The following is a 24574-nucleotide window of genomic DNA, read 5'->3' as shown; positions in this document are numbered from 1 at the left end:
TGTCAGAGAATTTTTTATAGAACTCTATAGGATACCCGTCAGGGCCTGGAGTCTTGCCATTTTGCATTGCCTTTATTGCAGTAATGATTTCTAAACGATTTAGTGGAAGCTCAGTTTCAGTCCTATGAACTGTTGTTACAGAAGGAGCCTGGAGGTTATAAAAAAAATGATCCATGTCAGAGCAATCATTTGTCATCTCTGATGTATACAGATTTGAGTAAAAATTGGTGAATGTTTCTTTAATTTCTTCTGGGTCAACAGTTAATTCACCATCATCTTTTCGTATTTGTGGGATTTGTTGAGAGGCTGAGCGGCATTTAAGTTGGTGTGCCAATAAACGGCTGGCTTTGTCGCCATGCTCATAAACATACCCCCGTGATTTTAATAGGAGACGTTCTGTTTTTTCAGTTGATAGTAAATTGTATTGTGTTTGGAGGTCCAACTTCCTTTTATAAAGCTCAGGGGAGGGAGAAATAGAGTACTGTGCATCCACCTTAGATATAGATTTAATTAGCTCCTCTTGTTTAATTCTTTTCATCTTATTTATTTTAGCTGAATACGATATAATTTCACCCCTGATTACAGCCTTTAGTGTTTCCCACAGGAGAGAAGGGGAAACGTCGTCTTTTTGGTTAGAAATTATAAAGTCATCAATTTTTTGTGATATCATTTCACAAAAGCTCTCATCTGCTAGGAGATTTCTGTCTAATTTCCAGGGGGGGTGTTCTGATTGGTAAAGAGGAAATGCAAGATCTAGAAGTACAGGGGCATGATCTGATTCCGTAATAGATGAATATTCAACTTTTTTGACCAAGGGGAGAAGGTTCTGATCAATAAAAAAATAGTCAATTCTACTATATGAGTGGTGTACATTCGAAAAAAAAGAGAAGGACTTAGTCTGTGGAAATAAAAACCGCCAGGGGTCAACACTTCCTATCTGATCCATATAAACAGATAAAAGCTTGGCTTTTTTGGAAAGATTTGTAGATTTAGAATTGGAGCGGTCAAGTGTTGGATTCATCACACAGTTTAAATCTCCACCAAAAATTAATTGTTGTGAATTCAGATCTGGAATTAATGACATAACTTTGGCAATAAACTTATCGTCATCCCAGTTTGGGGCATATATATTTACCAGAACCACAGGCTTATGGTAGAGGAGCCCCGAAACAATCACAAATCGTCCTTGTGGATCTGAGATAACAGTGGTTGTGTCAAACTGAATTTTTTTATGAATCAATATGGCTGTTCCACATGTTTTAGAATTGAGATTGGAGTGAAATACATTCCCCACCCATCCTTTCCTAAGTCTGACTTGATCTTTTACCAGCAGGTGAGTTTCCTGGAGAAATGCAATATCGCATTTTAAGTACTTAAGATGATTAGATATCCTTGCTCTTTTAACAGGCCCATTTAAACCCTTCACATTCCAACTAATAAATCGTATAGCAGCCATCCTTGTATCAATACCATTCACCATATTTAACTAAATAAAATAAAATAAAAGGAGAGAAGTAAGTAATAAAAAGGTAAAGCAACACGTGGCGTGCACAGTTTGGTTCAATTCAAGTATGTGAATAAAGGCAAGTATATGTTGCAAAAATATGGTGGTGTCCCTTCCCCTAACCTTATCAAAAAACAAAAACAAAACTAGAACTATGCCTATACTTGTCGCTCCCTCTGAGGCAAGCTGCAGGCTAAACACTATTTCAAAAAACTTCTGGTAGCACACTTTCTCAACACTTCACACTGCCCAGGAAGGCTCCCAGTTCCTGTGACAAGATATCTCTTAACACCAAGATGGAAACAACAGCAAAAAAAGAAAAAAAAAAAAAGAGAGAGAAGAGATGGTTGAGCAGCACAATTACTCTCAAACAAGTGGGTTCACATAATGAGAACATAACCTCAATATTCAAAGGCAATAAAGTAGGAGGAATTTAAGATATAACTCGGCATAATATTGAATCGTCCGGCAGTAACATCACTGAATGTCCATACCTCGGGTCCGCGGACCGCAGGTTGATATCGTATGCTGAAAGGGTGAACTTACACCACGTCGGGCTCTGATGATTAATCATCGCCAGGCTGTACAGTTCAAACCGCGGCTCGTCCTATTCTCTGCCGGACCTCCGGTCGAAGAACTTCTGGGCTTCATCAGGCGAGTCGAAAGTGAGCACGTCATCTCCGTGCATCACTCGCAGCCGGGCCGGGTAGAGCAGGCGGAACCTGATGTTCTTCTGATACAAGGCTTGCTTGATGCCGTTAAACGCGGCTCTCTTTTTGGCCAGTATTGCGCTGACGTCCTGATAGATCCTTATAGTGGCACCTTGGTATTTGAGCTCGTGGCTTCTGGCCCGGCGTAGTGCAGCTTCTTTCTGTTGGAATCTGGAGAAGCAGACCAGGAACGTGCGGGGAGATGATCTCTGGCTGGCTCTGGAGGTCGGGGAGCGGTGGGCTCTCTCCAGTTCAGGCGGTGTAGAAAAAACCTCGGGGCCCATCGTTTCCATCAGAACGTCTGATATGAACTTTAAGGGGTCTTTACCATCCTCACTGCCTTCGGGAATGTTCAATATACGGAGGTTACATCTCCGTGAGCGATTCTCGAGGTCATCGCACCGGTCTAGCAGCGACTGGTTCTGGCTCTGGAGCGTCTTGATGGCGGACTCCGCTACCGTTAGCCGTTCAAAGTTGTCACCTGCTACAGATTCCACGGAGACAAGGCGTTTCTGGAATGAGGTCACTGTTGACTGTAACGAGTCCAGTGAATCTTGTATTGGTCTGATGGCCTCTTGAATCAGGCTGGAAACATCTTCCTTGAGTGAGGTTCTCTGTTTAGCAAATTCAGCAGACAGTTGGTCCATAGCCACCACCGCAGCTGCAGGTTTTCCGGGCGACACAGGAGCATTTGCTGTTGTCGGAGTGTTGCTAGCTGAAAAAGTTGCTAGCTTGCTTGCAGCACGTGTGGCCGGAGTTTGTACGTTCACTGGTTTGACATTTGCGGGTTTAGACATGCTCATTTCTTCGAAATTAGTTAAACTGGCTTGAACAGATAAAATTGTGTCGAAATCCGTGCAAAAACTCGCCGCAAAAGGAGGTTAAGAAAAAGTGAACCGGGAGCCTTCGCGTGTGCGTCCTCTCTCTACATGTCACAACCGGAAGCCAGCTAATGCATTATTAACACAACCTCACTGCAGGGTGTGCTGCTGAGTTTATAGGAGCTTCAATGTTTTGGGAAGGGTATGGGAAAGTGTGACGCCACGTTGCCAAGCTGAGCAGAGATTTATGTCTTTGTAGCACAAGAAGAGAAATGGCAACAGGGTGTAAAGGTATCAGTGTGGCCCAGGCTCAGGAGCTGAAGAAAACACCAAGATGATCCTCAGTGTACTTCAACACAAAAACCCTAGCTGATAGTGTGGTAAAGATCATTGTTAGCTGCTCGTAAAAGTGACTTTATGATCTTTATGATCCACTCAGACTGTGTTTAAGGTGCCTCCACCGCTCACTTCAGGACTTTTTACTGTCCTGGGCATAGAGCCAGTGAGAAACGCCCCGAGCTGCTCCCCCGTGACAGAGACATAGACAACTTTAATGTTCTCTGAGAGGCACTTTGTGATACAGTACACAACATTAAGCTTTAAAAGCCCATCAAATAAACACAAACAATAATCACAAACATCACATCACATCAAGCGTGTACCTGAACAGACAGACAAGGAATACACAACCACAGGAACCACAGTAATTCAGCCAGTACTGTGACCTCTTGAGATGGAGTGAATCTGATCTACACCTCTACATCCTTCATGGTGTTTAGTCCGCCTACAGCCTCTGTCTGTCTGAATGTGTGTGTGTGTTCATATATAAGCTCGTTGTGTGTGTGCTTAGTGGTGACTGGGATGTGCTGACATCCACAGGATTTAGAGGAGCTGAGGGGTCACAGCTGTTGATCTTATATCACGGGTGATCACACTTTAACATGATCTAAGTTTCACATGAGTCATGCAAATCATGTCATTAGAAGGAGCAATGTACTGTACGCTTAAAGGGATAGTTCAACATTTTGGCAAATTGGCCCATTGCCATAATCCCTATAGTCATAGCAGTAGGTTTGTTACCTTTAATTGTCGGTGCAAGCTATTTTTAGAACGGCGGAGCAGAGCTGTGAGCTGCTCAGAGCTATACGCTCCGTAACCAAGCCGGCGTTGACGCCATTGTGCAAACTTTCGAAGCTCTGCGTCGAGGGAAAGCAAAGCATTGCTGTGCAATTCACCCCCATAACGATATGCGTAGCGAACCAATCACAGCGCTTGTGGTCTGTATCACCTGGACGTGTTACAATATTTTGCAGGTGCGCATAGGTGTTTGCAGAGGGCTCCACAGAGGTATGCCGTCGCCCTGACGCAGAAGTATAAATCAGCTTTTACTTTTAACTCAACTCAAGAGTTGGGACTGAGATGAAGTGACAAGCTCTGTGTCCAGGCAACAGACCTTTTGCATAAGTCATGACTTCAATTATATCCATTAAGAATGATTCATAATGATTCTACCTGAAAAGACTGTGTTAATGATCTTTTCACCAGTCCGAAGTCTGCTTAGGAGGAAACACTGTGTGTGTGTGGTTAAATGAGCAATTGGTGACAAAACACATTCATTTTTAAAAACATCTAATCAGCTGAAAAGAAAATGCAAAAGTTACGCTAGACTAGACAAAGACTTGGAGCATTTTATAAACTCACTGACCCCAAATAAAGTAGCCCCTCATACTTACCGACAGGGTTAACTTTATATTCTTTTAAACTGTGAATATTAGATTTCATATCAATAATTCAAAGGCTTTTGTCAACCCTGAGAGCGCTCAGCCCACACTGTCATATCTGATGCATGTTTGGAAAAGGCTGCCAAGTGGCTAGTACTGTAGCATGTGCTGCAGCCATTACATGCTGTTACCACAGGATTCTCTGGCCATGCAGTCATATGTTCACGTATTTTTATTCGCCATATTTGGTAACAGACTCTGATCTAATAGTCTCTATAAACCTAAAGCCCACTTTGTGGTTGCTGTGCTGAACATGCTGCTGCCAAACCTGTCACACTCAACACGTCCACGTTCAGTCTGCTACATGGGTGGTCACTGGAATGAGGCCATGAACTCTTTGCTACGTTACATAACAAGAATAAGATGTTAAGGATGTTGAGACTGTGCATTTCTTGGTTTAAAAAAGACCTGTCAATAATTTTGACAGCAGTTTTAGTTTCTACTGTGGGTTAACCCTTTTGGATTTGCGATTGACCATTGAACCAGTAAATCAATTACAGAACACAGGTCAGTAACTAAAGAGCTGTTTAACAGCCCATATATTATAAAGGTAGATTTTCACCAGTTGGTTTTTTTTCTTCATTACATTCATTCATAAGAATTTCATTTCTTCTGTGTTAATGCTGTGAAACTGTCAAAGCCACAGCCTGTATTCAGAAACTAAGAATTAAAACCAGCTATTAGGACTTCTATGACTTTGTGATGTCACAAAGCATTCACCGCTCACAGCCACGCCCCAAATCCCACCCACCTGGGACACCATCCATCCTTGCAATGACTTAAACTCTCTAAGTATTTACCTCAAATCTATTACATTTTAATTTGATCACCCAGTAAACAGTCAGCTCAGAGCCTCCTCTCTTCTGATTGGCTCACTGACCTGTTGTTACAAGAGCTGCAGAGAGAAGCTTGAGAGAGGAGATGTAAAACTACACTGAGATGTTTTTTTTTCTTTTTTTTCCTCTTCTCAACACAAATAAATCGTCTCATGATTCAACACTTCAAATAAAACACCATGGAGCTTTAAAGCTGAATGACAGGGTATCAATTTAAAGTCAGTAAATTATAATGATGAAATTATAATCTGTATTCACTGTTTTGGGTTAGTGCTTACAGATCTTGCTGCTCCCCTGTGACTTGTTTCCTCTCCTGTGATCAAGTCCAGTAGTTGTACAGTAGTTGTGTATGTTTCCTATATAAATCTGACTTTATGCATTGAAAGAACAGCACTGATCTGACCACTGACCTGATGGTCCTGGATCTTGCGTCCCACCACGCGGAAGGCGTTGTTGCCTGTGTGGTGGTAGATGTGGACTCTGCTGAAGCCGGTGGAACCACCGGCTGGGACCCACTTCTTATTGGCATCGTCATACACCATGACAGCGGCTCGCGCCTGGCAGATGCTCTGTTCACTGTGGACACCAGACACAGAGAGAAGATCATGATACATCACATTAACACAAAGCATAGAAGTGTGCGACGGTTTACAGATGCAACTCATGTGAAGCCAGCAGTGTGAGCTGGAAACAGCCTCAGATTTGAATTTAAACATGTTGTTTAGTCATTGTAGTCTGAAGGATGTTATGACCTGTGGTTATAGATCTGATGATGATGCAACAGTGTTGACATCATCAGATCTCAGGCTTTAACTAACACAACACAGCATCATCTTTACAGGACAGTTTGACCCTGGTGCAGAGAATCAACAGCACTACTGCAACATATTCTGGTGTGTCTGCCTCTTCTCTGATAATCAGTGTCTGACATGGTTAAACACAGAGTTAACCTCTGTTATTAAACACAGCACCGTGGTGTCAGCTAAACTAAACTCATCACAGTCGTATTACCCTTCGTGTTTAGACTAAATGTCATCAGTGCTGTGTGTGTGTGTGTGTTTATCAGTCTGAACATCTTCCCAGAAACCCAAAGTGCAGCACAGATAAATCAATAAAATCCTCACAAGCTGCCACAGTCCTGCATCAAACATCACTAATAATCCTGTTTACAGGAAAAACAAAGCAGAGTGAAGCTGAGACAAGCAGAGGGAAACATGTGCAACATCAGCATCACTTCAGTCATTTGTAGCAGCGCACAGAAGAATTCATTCAGAAGAGTTTAACCCATGAGAAACATGTTTCGGTTACACTTTACTTGAAGGTATCGTCATAAGAGTGACATGACACTGTCATGAACATGTCATAAACATTATGTCAGTGTCATAACCCTGTCATTAAGTGTCATTGGGTTTTTGTAGGGTTAGGGTTAGGGTTAGGGTTAACCGAATGACACTTAATGACAACGTTATGACATTGACATAATGTTTATGACACGTTCATAACTGTGTCATGTCACTCTTATGAAGATACCTTCAAGTAAAGTGTTACCCAAGTTTCTAACTTATTGCTTGGATAAGTAAATATCAAAACAATCTCACACAGAGTTGAGCAACTAGCACAGGGAGCAGCCATGTGCCGTGTGTTTAAAGGGACACTACAACAATAAAGACAAGACATATGATCAAATTCAAGAGGGAAGCAGTAATTGTATATATTTCCTATAGTGACAGCTGCATCACCGTCACTGCCTTTTAGCAGTCCACATCTATTAAAATCCATGACCTATGTTGGTCCAATCTGATCACCCTAATGACATCATCAGTGTGAGACAGGAGACAGGAGAAGAAAACCTCCAGGAGCAGCACTGTGAAGTGTCTAGACTGGATGCCTGCTCACCCCACATAGCAGCTGGACGGACAATCTTTCTTGCAGTGTGTTTGTTGTGGACCAACATGTATTCTATTCTATTGTTGTGTGGTGTTTACTGTAGATAGAAATCTACAGTATTTTGTGTGTTGTTATGCTGTTCATGTGAAGGTATGTCATTCAGAAATTATGTTTATGTGCTTTATCAGTGACAATCAAAAAGAATAAAAGGGTCTAAATAGGCTCCAACATCACCTCATGGTGAGATTAGAGCTGCAACTCTGCAACAGGTAGCGCCTGTTAAAACTGTCACCACTGTGTAGTGTGAGGAAGGACGGAGGCACTGGTGTTGCATTCAGGTGCAGTCAGGCAGACGGCCGTCGGCAAACCAACCGGATGTCATTTTACTCCACCAGAGAAAGACGATAAAACGTGGGTCAGGTAAACAATACCACCACCATGTCATATCACCATGACAACATATTGTCACGCCTGTATTGTTTTGCCTCGTGCTGGCGGACCACTTGTTTACATAGAGGCTTGTTTATCCTGTTACATGCAGGGGTTAAAGCAAAAAAAAATCTTTTGACTGAAATTTTTTATGCAAGCCCCCCCCAGCGTTCCCTCGTCCGGTGTGCATTATTGTCATCATTTTTGCCTTGTATTTTAAACCTGATAAAGGAACCTTGTTCTAAAAGTGTTGTTTCTTTGATTCTTCAATAAATGATTCAGCATACAGTATGCATAAACCTGAAGATGCACACTGCCTGCCACCCCCCCCTACCCGTTGAGAACCACTAGGTTAATACGGTCCTGGCTAGTTTTATTGGTTGAGAGCAGCCTTAGTAAACCACAACAAAAACACGTGTAGACTTTTTTTTCTCCCCTCATTTTTTCTAATTGACGGAAATCCGTCGTGGCGACGGATTACTTTAACCCCTGTACATGCAGCGTCTGTTGTCTGTCTGACGTCTGCCCGATTTCACGTGAATGCAACATAAAGAATACGTACAGATATGCAACCGCACCGCTAGATGGGGGGAATTCGTACATACTGGGGCTTTAAATCAGAAAATTTGGACTTTTCTTTTCTTAAAAAACTACTCAAACCGATTATTAGATTATCAAAATAGTTGACGATTAATTTAATAATCTATTGCTGTTCGATTAATGGATTAATTGTTGCAGCTCTTGGTGAGATAACATTTGTATTGTGTATACTGTGCAATGATATTGATATTGATGATCTTATAATGTCCATGATTTGAATGCCGAAATATAAAAATGGGATTTTGAAGGGTCATGTAACCAAAAGCTTTTTTTTTTTTTTTTTTTTAAGTATATTTTTTGGCTTTTCATGCCTTTATTCGATAGGACAGTTGAGAGTGTGACAGGAAATGGGAGGCAGAGATGGGGGGAATGACATGCAGTATAGGGCCGTCCGACGCGGGACTCGAACCGGGGCCGCCTGCAGCTACATTCACACAAAAGGTGTTGTTATTCCGAACAGTGTGCGCTGGTTGCAGTACCTGATGTCCTGTGGCTGTGCAGGGAGATTTGTTTTACTCCAGTTTGGCAAATTCCATGTTCATCATGTGATGCAGACTGAACCAAAAAGCACACTGAGCATCACACACCCCGACACATTCCTCCTTCATTGTGACAATTAGATCAATTCAGCTGAATAATAAGTGGAGAGTCTACAAGAGCTGCACATTTGACTTGATCCCATCAATGTGTGGCTGTGTGTTTGTACTGTACGTGCGCTATGTGATGTGAGCACTGGGTCTGCTGTGTGAAATGCAGTGACAGACTGCAGGGGAGGGAAACAAGTCCATTATTCATCACATGACTTCTGCTAAAAACTACCAATTGGCAGAGAATGACAGAGGGAGAAACAGGTAAAAAGATAGATAAAAGCAGAACTCGGAATGATGATTTTTCTGCAGCTCTGACAATCTGAACACACAGGGAAAGAGGCAGCAAGGGAGGGGAAGAAGAGGTCCACCATCAGAGATGGTATAAATGGAGTAAACTGCCAGTGGAGATTAAAAGAAGGAGTGGGAAAAAAGGAGAGAAAAGATCCAAAGGAGTAGAGGAGTGATGAGAGGAGGACTGAGACTCCCACCTTGTATCTGTTTCAAGGATGGAAATGCATGAGAATGGAGGGTAAACACTGAGGAGCAAAATACTCACACGCTGAATACCAAGTGTGATGTACACGTGCGCACACACACACCAGAGGAAACAGTCTACTGCACGTGCCAAAGCTGCTTGTGTGTCACACTGGAGTTGAAATCATTTCCATAAGAAGAGAAGAAAAACAGAGTCGTCTTGAAACAGCTCTGAAACATTCATCTCTTGTGTGTGCAGCCTGCTTGTACTGGAAGTGTGTGGCAAACTTAAGGAATCACACACACACGTATCCATATCCACATCTCCTCTCGCATCAGGCTTTCACACACACTTTCACACTTGTGTTAATGTGCCTCATTTTGACAACAGAGGCTGAACTGTGTTCACACTCAGCAGCAGCTGATGAACTTCACATTACCAGCGAATCTCCAGATCTTTGTTTGACTGACTTTCATCAGTGAGGTGCAGTGGGAGTTAACACCTCAGCAGCAGCATCTCAACATCCACCTGGCTGTGTGTGTGTGTGTGTGTGTGTGTGTGTGTGTGTGTGTGTGTGTGTGTGTGTGTGTGTGTGTGTGTGTGTGTGTGTGTGTGTGTGTGTGTGTGTGTGTGTGTGTGTGTGTGAGTGGAGACACACACAGGAGCCCGTTATGAAGGAGGGAGAATGAATTCATGACGTGCTGCTGTGGCTGAGGAGTTTTACATCATTCTACAGGCAAATGATTAAACCTCACATCTCTAAGACTGAGGGACAGTCGTTTATGATAAAGGCTCTAAGCAGCAACAATATCTATATAACATTTTGTATAATATTATGTCTTTGTATTTTGTATTTTAATTCTTTGTGATTATATCACTGTATATAATGTTTCTGGAGTTTCAGTTGAGCATCATAATGAGGAGTCAGCTGAAGTTAAATCAAGATAGATAAAAGAAATATGAAGTGGAGGGATGTCAGTCAGGCTATATGTACAGTATATATATAGTATATTCTGTATACTTATTTTTATTTTTATTTTTTAAGACCCTTTTAAGAGGGTCTATGTGCAACACATACCAAACCAAATGTTTACACCTTGAAAAAATATTTTATTTATTATTTCATTATTCTTAAATGTTGTGTCAGTTTTGGTCGTCTGTTGTGCTGTGCTGTCAAACTGTTTGTGCAGCTGTATTCTCCACTTTTAGCCCAGAACTAATTTCCTTTGGGGCAATAAAGTTGATCTAATCTGATCTGATCTAATCTATTTCTTGACGTGATGCAGTGATTTAAAGAATTTGACCTGAGATGCTTGTAGCCCCTTTGGACATGGTCTGGAAATACACTTAAAAGATTTTCTTTACTCAGGATTCAGCCAGTATCATATTACATTCCTGAGGCTGGTCTACAGGCTGAGTGGCTCGATATTTTTATCAATTAATCTCCTGATAACTGAAGCAAAAATACTCAAATGTCAAGAGTTTTCATCGACTCAAAGTGAAAAGAACGGGTTTGGAGAGACATAATTAAAACCAACATGGACCTGCAGAAAGAGAGACTTAGAAAAAGTGGACATTTAAAGAGTTTCTTCAACATGTACCTATTTTTAGCTCTTTGTCTATTACTTTGACCTTTAATGTCAACTTTTATTGACCAATTTGATATATTTCAACCAGTTATCTTTCATATCTCACCTATTAGTACACTAAATTCCAGAGCTTTGCTTATAATCAATCAATAATCAATTATTTGCTCAACAGAAAACGAGTCAGCAACTGTTTTGTTAAAGCAGAAGTGAGTGATATATTTGTGTTAATATAAGTCTTAAATAGTTATATCTTCCGACAGCAATCACTTACATAGAGTGTTTGGTCTGAAACACGGGTCTCTCAGTCCCTCTGCTCTGCTCTGAGCCGAGGAGAAAACATTTATCGTATCCTACAGTTTTTATCCAATGAGGAGAGAGAACGGCATGCAGGGCTGTGTGTGCAGCCAAGGAACGCCGTGAATGTGGCGACGTAGGGACGAGGACTGTTATGGTGCGTTCAAGGAAACTCGTATTTTTCCGACCGTGAAGTCGTACCAGTTCGATCTGGTACGAGTTCACCGGTCAGAAGTTACGAGTGGCCGTTATAGTGACTTTCACCGGTAAAACAGGTCGGAAAAACATGAGTGGGTTGCCTGGAACGCTACAAAGTCGTAAGTTGTGACTTGAAGCTGTAATTTACGATTTCAAAAGCCTGCCTGGAACGCAGCATTAGCGAAAACGACCGGACCGGACCACTTACTTCTGCTTTAATGGATAAGTTGTCTTTTAAGCAGAACTATTTGAACCTGTCTGGTTTTAGCTGCTTCAGTCTGAGTGTGCTGCTTTGAGTTGCTTGTTTTATAGAGAAAACTATTAATTGAGAAACTAATTAAGAGAAAATAATGGTTTCTTGCAACTTTAATTTATTCGTCATGTTTACTTATGGGAACCATTCATCTGTTATATCTCATTATAGCCAGTCATACTACTATTTATTTATTACCTTAAGCCCAGTGCTGAAGTTTAGACTTCTCTGTCAGCTGAATACACACTGTAAATCATCACATGCTCAGGCAGCTGAGTCCGTGCGTGAATCTATATTTTAACTAAATCATAAATTCTATTTCTATAATTAGCTCAGCTACTCCACAGTTTCTCCATGTAACCGCCGGCAACTGCAGATTTATCCTCTGGAGTTTGAGTTCCCCTGGTGGCCGTACACACGTTCACCCACAACACACTCTTTCCTTCAGTTTCAAGATGATTAAACAGCTTAACACACATACACACACACACACAGAGGAAAAATCTGCAGTAGCAGAGAATGCGATATGAGATTAGAATATTTCCATTTCCTTCATTAATGTTAATGAGGCTCCGAGTTAAAAACAGCTCTGACTTCAAAGGGGAATGAAATGGTTCAAGGGCCTTTTGCTGCCATGATGTCATCACCTGGCAGGATGGAGTGAGAGGTGGGATGGAGTGAGAGGTGGGATGGAGTGAGAGGTGGGATGGAGGGAGCTGGGTGCCGGTGCACAGAGGGCAACAGAGGAGTGAGGTGCAGGCGGGGGAGGAAGAGGAGGAAGAGGAGATGAGGCAGCGAGAAATAAACAATCTGACTAATGAGTGGAAGAGGAGCGGTGCTGACGCGGCCTCTCCTGACCTGTAGCTGCTGAAGTCACTGATATCCTGGCTGATTAATGAGCCATCTGACCACAGAGATAGAGAGGAGCCCTGACACACACTCCTTACATCACTACTACGGCTGGAAATTGTGACTAATTTCATCGCTGATGGGCCAAAAAGTTACATAACCAGCACAAAGACTGAAACTAAAAATAGAAACAAACCAAACCAGAATCATCACCTCGGGTTTGTTGCAGTTTACAGCCGCATCTGTCCAGATGTGTCAGACATGTGACGACTCTGAGAAAGGCTTCAAGAGGATTTTGTCGAAACATGTTTGACTGAAAACATGTTTGGTGAGGCAAGACTTTAGGCTGGTGCTCAGTGATACTTCAAATCAATACCACAATCAATTCCAACTTTACCTTTATTATAATTAATGACCATTCATTTATTTCTATATTTATCGACACTGCCCTTATAGTTTTCTGTATTATAAATATACTGAAATAAAGATGAGCTATAAAAGCTGCTTGGATTGAGGCTCAGTTCACCACTAGCTTCACAGACTGACATTAATTCAACTGGGCGGAGTCATGTGACCTGAGGTAATGAAGTATTTCCCTCATGAACAAACACATCAGTGAAAGTATCGACTGAAATAAGTCATAAGAGAGATTAAGTCAGAAAGTGTTTCCACCCAATTCTCCTTACCTCGCCGTCAAATCCAAGTGGATATATGTGCCAGATGGAATTAAATTCCCTCCAGATGTTCCTGACATTGTGACTGCAGGAAGACGAGGCAGACGGACGGACAGCTCCGACACTTAACTCCTTCTACAACCACTGGCAATAAAAAGCAGGAACTGAAATCTCATTGGCTCAATGTGACAAACCCAGGTGAGACAGGATGATGTCACTCAGCTCCTCCTGACTTTACATGTGTCATAGTTCAGTATAAACCTCTGACATTCTCTCTGATAGGATTTTAGTAATTCTCTTATATCATTAATTGATTATTGATAAAAATAATCTACTTGTTTCACAAACAACCATTCAAAAGAGTTGAACCCAGGAGAAACACAAACACACCATTGAAATAAGTTTCTAACTTATTGTTTTGATAAGTAAATATCCAAACAATCTACAGACACGTCACTGACTGGACGTTGGTACAGACTGTACAGAGGGAACCAGACCGACGGGATGTCCACTGTAACAGTCTTGTTATGGCTGTGAATGGATTTTAGAGGGAGGTGTCTGATACTTTAACACCATACCCATCCAACCCCCCCCCCCACAGGTCATCTGCTGCTCAGCGAAATGATCATTATGTAAAAGGCAGTGTGAGGTCAGAGAGGAGCCGCGTGTGTGTGTGTCGAGTCAACTGCTGCCACAACTCGACGACTGCAGCGAAAACACTGAATGTTTCATGACATTTAAAGTGGACAGTCACATCTTAGCTGGAACGGCCCTTTAAAACAGCCAGATTACTCAGCAGCAATTAAGCTTATTAACTCACCGCTTCAACCACTTGTGCCCAAAACCACCTGCTGTTTTACTGCCGTTCTCTGCCATAATAATTAACTGAATATTGCGGTGTTTTTGGCGATTGGTCAGATGGAACAAGCAGTTTGAAGAAGTCACACTGGGTTCAAGGAATGATGGGAATTTTTCACTATAGTCTGCCAGATAAATCCATATCAAAATGAATTGTTGGATCAGGATAATTAATAAAGGAGAGCTCCGGCGTTTGTGTTTACATAAAGCTTCCTTTCCATTGCACGCTGAAGACGGCATGCAGAGATGCGACCTGTGATCACAGTGTGAGAGCACCACCCGCCCTAATCTACACAACTATCTGCTCACACACTTTGTGTTTGTCTGTTTACCACGTTCATTCATTTTCCAGTTCTGACGGTAATTTTATGGGACTCTTAGGTTTCTTTGGCCTGAACAGAGCGCTACATTTCCTCTGCTAGCTTCCTGTGTAATCACTGCTGCTCACTCAGCTGGTTGTTATTATGCTTTAATTCTCCTATTCACTTCTTCTATTTCCTCTTTTTTCCCACAACACAGGCAAACTGACAAAACAAACCCTGTCTCCTAAAAATGATGTTTCTATACAACTCCACTGCAGCGGCAAATATGTTTTGGATGAAACATAATTACAACCAGATTAGGTTTCCTGGCAATGTAAGGAGTGTGGTGCAGTGGTGCAGCGGTCGCAGGGGGAGGGGCCTGGGCTTGAACCTGCATGTTCTGCTGTTATCTGCAGGTTCTCCGGTCGTGGCCATGCTCACCCAGCTTGAGTGTGGTTCTGCTGGAGGTTTCTGCCTCTTTTGGAGAAGCTTTTCCTCAACACTGTTGCCAAGTGCCTGGTCATGATGGGAACTGTTCAGTCTGTCTCTGTCATCATAAAGAGGTTGTCTGGTGTATAAACACTGACAGATGGAAGGGTTAACATAATGAGGTTTGTTGTTCATTTACATGTTAGGTTGTAATATTGATACACAACGTCAGACCAGTTTGATTTTTGCTAAATTATTTGATCTTATACCTACATTTCCATGACAACTACCTTTTAAATGTTTGGTAACGCTTTATAGTAAGTACACACTTTGAAGCATTAGTTAAGCATTAAATAGTGAATTCATCATTCATGAATACTCATTAGTATGTAGTTTATAAACAGTTAACAATGTTTTACTCCTCATTAGTAAGCACTAACTGTGTTTATAAACTACATAGTATTAATGTGTTATAAATGAATAATTCAGTATTTATTAATGCATAACTAATGCTTAATAGTATTATAGAGTGTTACCTACATGTTTAGTCTCTCACTACACTTGGTTCAAGTTGGAGAAATATTGAAAACAAGGTTAACAGTGACTTCACCTTTCCTCAATGTGTTGCCTGTAAACCACAGTCAGGACTCAGGATGTTCATCAATGCAGGTTTGTATTAATTAACACTAACAGACTCCAGTCAGCCGCTATGTCACCTACAAATCTGATTACTGATCAGTTGTATGGAAACTCCATTTCTGGGAGAAAGGGTTGGTTACAGGTCTCTACACACACACACAAACACACACAACTTAGACTAGCCTCTGTGATTACAATAGATTAATTAGTGAACTGATTTACAACTGAGGTCTCTCTCTCTCTCTCTCTCTCTCTCTCTGAATTGATCTGCTTTCTGCAGTCTTTCTCTTTGGCTTTAAACCATCTGACAATAAACGGCTCCACTCTGAAAGGCCAGAGTCAGATCTGTCCAAGCTGGGGGTGGATGATAAATCCTACACAGCTGAGACAAAACATGGAAGAAGAACCATGTAAATGTTATAGGATGCTTCTCCAGGCCTGTGGTGTGGAATCCAGAGGGAGTCCCTCCTGCTGTGAACAACGGACAAGGAGGAGGGAAGAGAGAGAGAGAGAGAGAGAGAGAGAGAGAGAGAGAGAGAGAGAGAGAGAGAGAGAGAGAGAGAGAGCGAGAGAGAGAGAGAGAGAGAGAGAGAGAGAGAGAGAGAGAGAGAGAGAGCGGTGTGGTGGGACTGAGGGAAGACCCGAGGCTTTGTGGAGGGAGAAGTGCAGCTGGCTTCAGACAGGATGGAGGAGCTCTGGGGAACAGCTCAGCAACATCTGCATCCTCCTCTTCCCCTCGCTCTGCAAAACCATGTCTTCAATTTTCCATCCTCCCGCTGCTTTCCTCTAACCATTTTTTCCTCATCTGTCTCTTCCAGCCTCCCCTCTCATTCCCTTTCTCTCTGTCTCTCATTAATCAGCCATCACTTATGGTGTGGTTGGGAAGATGTCGAGTGCTTCCAGCCCATATGGAAGTGATCGGATCAGGGAGGGAGAAAGTCCCTGTTTTACCACAGCTTGTACGGTATTGTACCAGTGTTTGGTATCACAGAAAATCAAGTCTTTACAATGACAAGTGGCCACCACTTCCTCGGAGAAAACATCTAGTTAATTCAAATGATCAGAATGGTCCAAGCCACAAAAGCGAGCTGTAGGGCGACTGCAGAGAGCCAGCAGACAGCAGCTGCTCGCTGGCACACTCCCACAATGCAACACAGGAGTCCCCATCACCTCCCCTCTGCAACCTCCACTGCCTTTTTATAGGCACCGCGAACAGAGTCGTCACCCTGGCAACACAGCCTCGTACGTGGGCGAAGGTCTGCACGCTGCTAAAACCAGAGCGAGGGCGGGAAAAACCAGGAATCCACATGTGTACAGATGTGCATACATGTACCTGTCTGCTGTCCATTCACCAACCAACAGCTGTCTGCTACTTTACACACACACACACACACACACACACACACACACACACACACACACACACACACACACACACACACACACACACACACACACACACACACACACACACACACACACACACACACACACACGATGTGTCGGAGCCATGAGAAAATACCCACAGCTCACAAACATGAGTCATCCACTCCACCAGATGGAGAGAGAGATGGAGACAGAGCAGGAGAGGAGCGAGACATAGGCCACCACTCATTATATAGAACCACAATGTGAGAGTAAGTGTGTGTGTGTCAGTGTGTGTGGCAGGTAGACACACACACACACACCACTTTGAGCAATGCCTCTGTGAGTAAAGGTCAACATCTGGCCAATAACATCAGCAGGATGCAACAGAGTTACACTCGTCTCATATTTAGAAACAGTGTGTTATCAGTCAGCATCTCAAAGGGCAGCACAGCAACATGATGGAAGTGTGAGGAAAAAAACACACACACACACACACACACACACACACACACACACACACACACACACACACACACACACACACACACACACACACACACACACACACACACACACACACACACACACACACACACACAGAAACAGAAACAGTAACAACCTGGGATGCTTCTGCTGCTGTAATAACTAATCAACTGATCAAACACCAGATAATTCATTTGCAACCATATGAAAGTCTGTGTGTGTCATTTTAAGCCAAAATCAATTAGAATGAATTCTGTTATACATGTCAACTGACATGTCCTCAGACTGCATGGCAGCAACATAACTTTGAGCTATGGGATGTTTATATAGAAGAGTTTTCACTGTTTACTGACATTTTATGAGGAAAACTATTCAAAAATGTAAAATAAGCAGAAGATTGATCCATGGTGGAAATACTGATCAGGGGATAAATCAGGCTGAGCAACATGGATGAATTCACACCTGGTTAAACACATGATCATCACCGTCATTGCCAGAGATCCTCTCCAGAGAGATGATTCCTTCTGATGTTTGAGTGCAAATATCAATTTAACTTTACCAGCCAAACACAGGCCTGATTAGCTAACGATAAATCTGCCCGATGTGAGCTCAGAGGATGCTGAGAGCAAGGTAATACATCAAAACTGTAGATAATGAGCTAAAATGATTTATTCTGGGTCTGTGCTTCAATTTACATTATCAGCTGCAGGTATCAACAAGGACGGCTGATGTGCACGAGCAACAGAGAAGATTAATATGCTGCCGCAGCTTTTCCAATGTCAGTCGTCCTGCTTAGGACGGAAATGCAATGGAGATGGTGGAGATGCAACTAAAGCATGTAATGAGAAGACAGAGTGATGTGGGAAATCAGCAGTTTGCAGAAAACTCTGATATAACTTTAATTCAACACAATAAAAATGCTCATATGGTGAGAAATATGGCAAAAGAAATCAGACAAATAATACTGTTAGTATCTCTCACAGCTGAACCCTCTTTTATTTACATTTAAATATTTGTATGTTTAACATTCAACAGCTGCTAGAAAAACAATAGCAGCTTTGTTCCCTGATTGTTTCCCAGTCACCTAATGCAGGTCATTATGGTATAGACATGATTGCCCAGTAATTACCTGGACCATCGACCGGCCTACTCAAGCTCCAGGCTTCTTTAATGAGTCGTCAGATCCCATACCCAGAATCCTCTTGGATTTAATTAGGCTTTGAGCAAGTCGGCCACAGAAACCGTTAGTCAGCTAACGGTTTCTTTTTCTCAAACACAGATCCCCAGAGGCCGGATCCACAGGTCTGCCCCCCCCCCCCCCCCCTCCTCCCCCACCCTCTCTTGCCTTTAATGACTCTGCCCTTTTCAACACCATGGTAATAAGCACCTTTGTTATCACCCCCTGGAGAGCAGGGTGGGAATCCCCTCAACAAGCCCGTCTGACCTTTCATTAAATAAAATGGCACAATATGTCAAATGGGTTAGAAGTGGGTCACAAACAAACCGGAGAATCACTGTGAGAGCCACTTGGCCACGCTCTCACCGTTGACTTATGGTAAGTAGGGGTGTAACGAGACACAAAAATCACGGTTCGATACGTACCTCGGTTTTGAGGTCTCGGTTCGGTTCATTTTCGGTACAGTAAGAGAACCAAATGCAAAACATAAACTTGCTTGTTGTTTATTAGAAATTTTTCTAAACCAAATTTACATGTTTTAGTCAAATGTAATTATTTTACTCACCTACTAATGTTATGTTGTAGGTACATTGTCCCTGATACAAATACACTTATTAAACTAAACTAAACTATTATACAAAATATGAAAAAAATATAATAGGCTGTTTTAAAGTGCTGCCTAATAAGTTCAATAAATTATTCTCAAATTAACGAAACATATAAAATAAGCCTTACAATGAATAAAATATTCACAAATAAACAAAACATATAAAATATGATTTAAAAAAAAACTTCTCACACAACTTTTTTTTTTTTTTTTTTTTTTACATGTAAAGTGCAGCACCAACAGTTCAAGCCAGTGACGGACTGATCAAAAGGCAATGTGGGCAAATGCCACAACGGCTGCCTGACGATGCAACCGTTCGGCCGCAAATAAATAAATAAATGAATGAATAACGCGGATCATCACGACGGCACAGTGCGTAGTGTCAACACAGCAGCGACATGCGCCTGCTCTTGGCGCATCTGCAGCAGATCCACAGCTGCTGGAGCCGTGCGCAACACAGACACAGAGAGAGACGGACAGAGGGACAAAGGGACAGGCAGACGGACAGAGAGGAGATAGGAGCCACAGCCCCCACCTCCACTCCTCCTACAAGCAGGAAGGGTCTTCAAGCCTCTGTTTTCTCGCTAGCGGTAGCATTAGCGATAGCCACGAAACGGGCTGCACATGTAGCTGCAGGCGGACTGTAAACACACACAACGCTGTACCGAACCGAACGCCCCGTACCGAATCGGTTCAATACAAATACATGTATCGTTACACCCCTAGATAAAGGACATACAGTGGACCAAGTGGAGCTAATTTCAACTAAAAAAAGAAAAACAAAAGGTTACCATGATAAGGCAACACTTCTGTGAGAGAAAAAGGAGACACATCTTCAGGGGGCCAAACCAGACAACCAGGGGCCCCTGATGGCCCCCCTTTGATGGGCTTCTTTGCCCAGGGCTCACATAGAGTCTAGGACCACTACTGGCGAAGCAAGAAGTCTGAAACTGAGGAGGCTCTGGGAAATGAAAATGTGGAAGTATACTGTATAAAAGTAAAAGACCTCATATCAAAAATAAATGACAAAATAATGACTGTTATGAAAACATCCACCTTAGCAAAGGTTCATATCTACAGGCGTCTTTTTCACAACTCTAACACTCGACAGCTACAGGACGCCAACACACTCCACACTCTGTTCTCTCTCGGGGACGTGTGCATATTTGCATGTGTTGGGTCACTGATCCTGTTAACGATGTATACACACCACACACACACACCACAGTAGTGTACTGCAGGTTGCTGAGGGTTCGGAGAGAAGGCTGTGTGTTAACTGGGAGCTTGGCACATTTTAAAAAGAGTCCAGTCACGTTTCCATTCACACAGGAGACAGGGGACACATTGACAGCAGAGCAGGTCTGGACCGGACCGAGCGGCAATCAGCTTTCACTCCTCGTACGTAACCATGGAAACCAACAATTGAAGCCTTGAGATGAACAGTGTTCACTTGTTTCAAGCACAGTCAGAACACAACAGTGGACTGGGGCAAAAATGGCCCCTAAAAGTTCATAAAATACCAGTGAAATTCTGTTAAGATGCCAGATATTCACCTGTGAATGGGGCGTTTGTCCCTTTCGGGCAGCCATAGGTGGCTTGTGGGAACCTGGTGTATGTCAGGGAAACTTCCTCTTTATAGGAGACCATATTTTAAATTACAGATATCAACAATGACTCTAAACTTATAGATTAATGCTATATAAAACACTAAAAATCAATTAGCAGTTTTACATGACGTGGGTGAAGGTTAAAGTTGAATGTCATTGAACTCACAGTAACATTAAGTATTATCAACTTTAACGTAACTACACTATTGGTAGGTGTGGTTATGTTTAGGCTACATAGCTAACATTAGCAATAGCACTGTTTAATTATCTTTATTTTATTCAATTATTTACAGCATCAAACTTAATTTGTTTACTCAAAAATGCCATGTTTTGCTTCTACTTTTCTCACTTTTTATTCTCCTCTTTTACTGAAGTTAGCATGCTAGTTCTACCTCCAGCCGAGTCATTTTCCGATAGCGAGTCACTGTAGCTTCCTCTCTGACCTCAAGATGTCTGCTTCTGAGGTGGTGTATTATAGCGCCTATATAACTCTTGTATTGTGAACACAAAGATGGCTTTTGGCAAGAAAGACCATTAAGTAACCAGAGCTCATGCTAACATTACGTGTACCAAAAACAAATCTGATGATCCAATTCCATTTCCAAGTCATATCATTAACGTATATCAATACAGCGCATATAAATTGATTAATTGATCACATGTTAAGTTCAATGTTTTTATATGGCATAAACCAATCACATATAGTGTTTTTACTCTGAACAAAGTCTTGAAATTACAGCTTTTAAAATGTTTGTTTGCGAAAATGCTTGTTCTCATGGATTTCTCATGTTGTTATCCTTTGTTTTTTTAATTGTGATTTTTATACCCAACAGTTTTCATGGTGAATCACAGAGAACTGTTGCTTTTACTTGCTTTTAATCCAACGTGGTTTGATCAGCATTTTTAATCACTAAACAAAGGCTCTTATTTCTTCAGAGGGAATAAATGAACATCTTAGCACTAATGAGTTTTTACAATGTAGCCTGAGCTGCTTGTGCTTACATGTAAACTCAGACATGGGAGGAAACCTCTGCAGATTCTAAAGTGTGTGTGTATTTGCAGCACTGTTTTTGATCTGGGTGCCACCGCAAAATGTTGGCCATCGTTCACATCTCACTCCAATGCGTGACACCCTCTGCCACTATAGCACACACACAGCACTAGTTTTCATTAGTCTAGGCCCAGGACTGACAGGCAGACCAGAATAACCAGCTAAGCTCACCTTATCCATCAAGCTCTGACTTAATGAAAGGGACTACAGGGTGACTGTTGAAACATGGGATTTTGATTGGATTTCCTGTTTAAGTTGGATTGTTTTTTTCAATGTAGAATCTCTATGGCAACACAACACAACTACAACATCACATTATTTTCTATTGACCTTCCCTAATGTTTCAACACAGCTTTCCAGTTTTCAGTTGTACCTTCAATAAGTGCTTTGCTGAGACAAAATTACTCAGAGCATCAACCCTATTTAGTACATGTCTATTTAACCTGTAGAAAGAAAAGAGACGGGGGTAAAATGTTCCTTCCTCTTTCTTCCTCCTCACCTAAGAAAAACTGGTAGAAATGGACAACAGCCAAACGTCAGACAAGGTTTGATAACAGCTCTAACAAATCTAATTTTGCATTTCAAATTGGCAACCCCCCACCTTGTGTTCAATCAATATTTCATCATCTACTGCACCTTCTAGGAAATGTATCCACTTGTGTAATAGAAGACTGATGCATCGAGGTAACCGTAGTTATTGTCTCTTGCAAGGTCAGAGGTCAGCTACAGGCCATCAACCCAGGAGCCTGGACCTCGCCAAGTTTGGGCAAAGGTTATTTAGCTAACGGACAATCAATCTATTGATCCATTAGGGCCACTGAGATACACTGAGTATAATTAGTTTGCTTCATTCCCTTGACTAAATGCCAGCATTTGTCTTGTCTGTAACAACATCTATTGCACGTCTGTCCGTCCTGGGTGAGGGATCCCTCCTCTGTTGCTCACCCTGAGCTTTCTCCTGGTTTTCCCTGTTAAAAGGGTTTTCCGTGGAGTTTTTCCTCAGTGGATGTGAGGGTCTAAGGACAGAGGATGTTGTTATGATGCCATGTAAAGCCCTTTGAGACAAACTGTTTGTAAAAAACGGGCTATACAAATAAAATTGCCTTGCCTTGCCTTGCCTTCAAGTGAACATAGCATGTGGACCACTGAGCTTATAAGGAAGATGTTTCATGACATTTTAGCAAACAGCATCAATAATTAAGCAGCTTCTCCTTGTTTAACATTATGTTACATCTGGTAAACGCAGAAGTCGTTGGTGGAATCCTAACCAAACCCTCGGGGAAACAGACACATCAGGCGTAAGAGGGAAAATCCAAAAGGAGAGTCAACGCAAACAGGAAAATCCTCGTCTTACAGCCAGTCTCCAGAAAGCTTACAGCTAGATACGAAACCGCCAATAACCCAAACCAGAGCTTCTGCTGTGGAAATGAATCCAACACAACCTCTAAAAATCTGGTTTTCAATAAAGTGGGGATGAGCTAATATTTAGTTGTTTCTGATTGACTGTCCATGACGGTACTGTCACTGTTTGAAATAAATAGAAGTGCTGTTTTATTTTTGTCATAAATGCAGCTGGGTCAGAGTGACTCAGATGTGATGATGCTTGCTGGCTTTTACTTTTGTGAAACAGGATTAGAAATAAAAGATCATGTCAACAATATCATTCTTGTTCTTTCTGAATTAAATGTAAATATGTAAATCTAAATCTATTTGGTGCGTGAAGTTCTTTTCTTTCTCAAGCAAAGAAAATAAGTTTAAATACAACTAAACTACAATGGCACTTTTGGTTAAGGTTGTAAAAATACAGCAGTAATCTTTCTCAAGCCTTAACAAGAGGGTCTCAACACAACCACAAACAAGTTAAATAAGGTTGTAGTCATAAAAAGTTCATACTGCAAGATCTGCAAGTTTTTTTCGTTGTTGTTGTTTTTTGTCAAAACAAACATGTTGACTGTACACATCTCACTGATTTGCCAGATAAGTAAACCAACAACATTTCACAAACTGAAACACAATCACAATGATATCTGTTTCCTGCAAAACCTTTGGGCCGCAGCAGTTTAACTGAATATTAATGTCATTTCTAGGTCGTGTGCACTAAAACTAAAATCAACATCAATCACAGATTATTTTCATGCAGCCTGTGTGTGGTGCAGAGGAAGCATACTTGAAGGCACAACAGCTTTTCTAGTAAAGTGTCTAGTTTAGTCAGCTATACTCACACATACACTCACTCTACTGATGACACTGACACACATGTGATGCTTACTACAACTAAAAACAACCCAAATGTCATTAGCCAGGAGCCAAAATAGCACTCAGCTAGCAAAAAGTGTCTTCTTGCACAGTCACAGTCAGTCATTTCATTCCATGAATTACTATTATACACAATGTAAATGAAAGTGAACCACCAGCGAGATACTGCAACAAGTAGTTCAACTGCTAGTTTAATGACATGTACTTCACCCAACACTGACTATGTCTCATACAATGATATATATCTGGTATATCCTGTAAGCTGCAGAGGGACTGACTCAGCTCCACAGCAGCTGCTTCTTCAAAT

At 41.8% G+C, this 24574-nt stretch overlaps 1 protein-coding gene across 1 annotated transcript in view; it reads right to left on the bottom strand.

Moving 5' to 3' along the window:
* The window catches only part of enah (ENAH actin regulator), a 126280-nt gene that overhangs the window by 88038 nt on the left and 13668 nt on the right, over window positions 1-24574 (bottom strand). Inside the window, exon 2 of the mRNA XM_084001158.1 lies at window positions 6063-6228. Coding sequence (XP_083857284.1) covers window positions 6063-6228 — 166 coding nt within the window. The remainder of the gene's footprint in view (window positions 1-6062; window positions 6229-24574) is intronic.

This window comes from Trachurus trachurus (assembly GCF_905171665.1).
Source record: "Trachurus trachurus genome assembly, chromosome: 24".
NCBI lineage: Eukaryota > Metazoa > Chordata > Actinopteri > Carangiformes > Carangidae > Trachurus > Trachurus trachurus.
The sequence above is the reverse complement of the archived record's forward strand: the minus strand, read 5'-3'. Positions and strand labels throughout refer to the sequence as shown.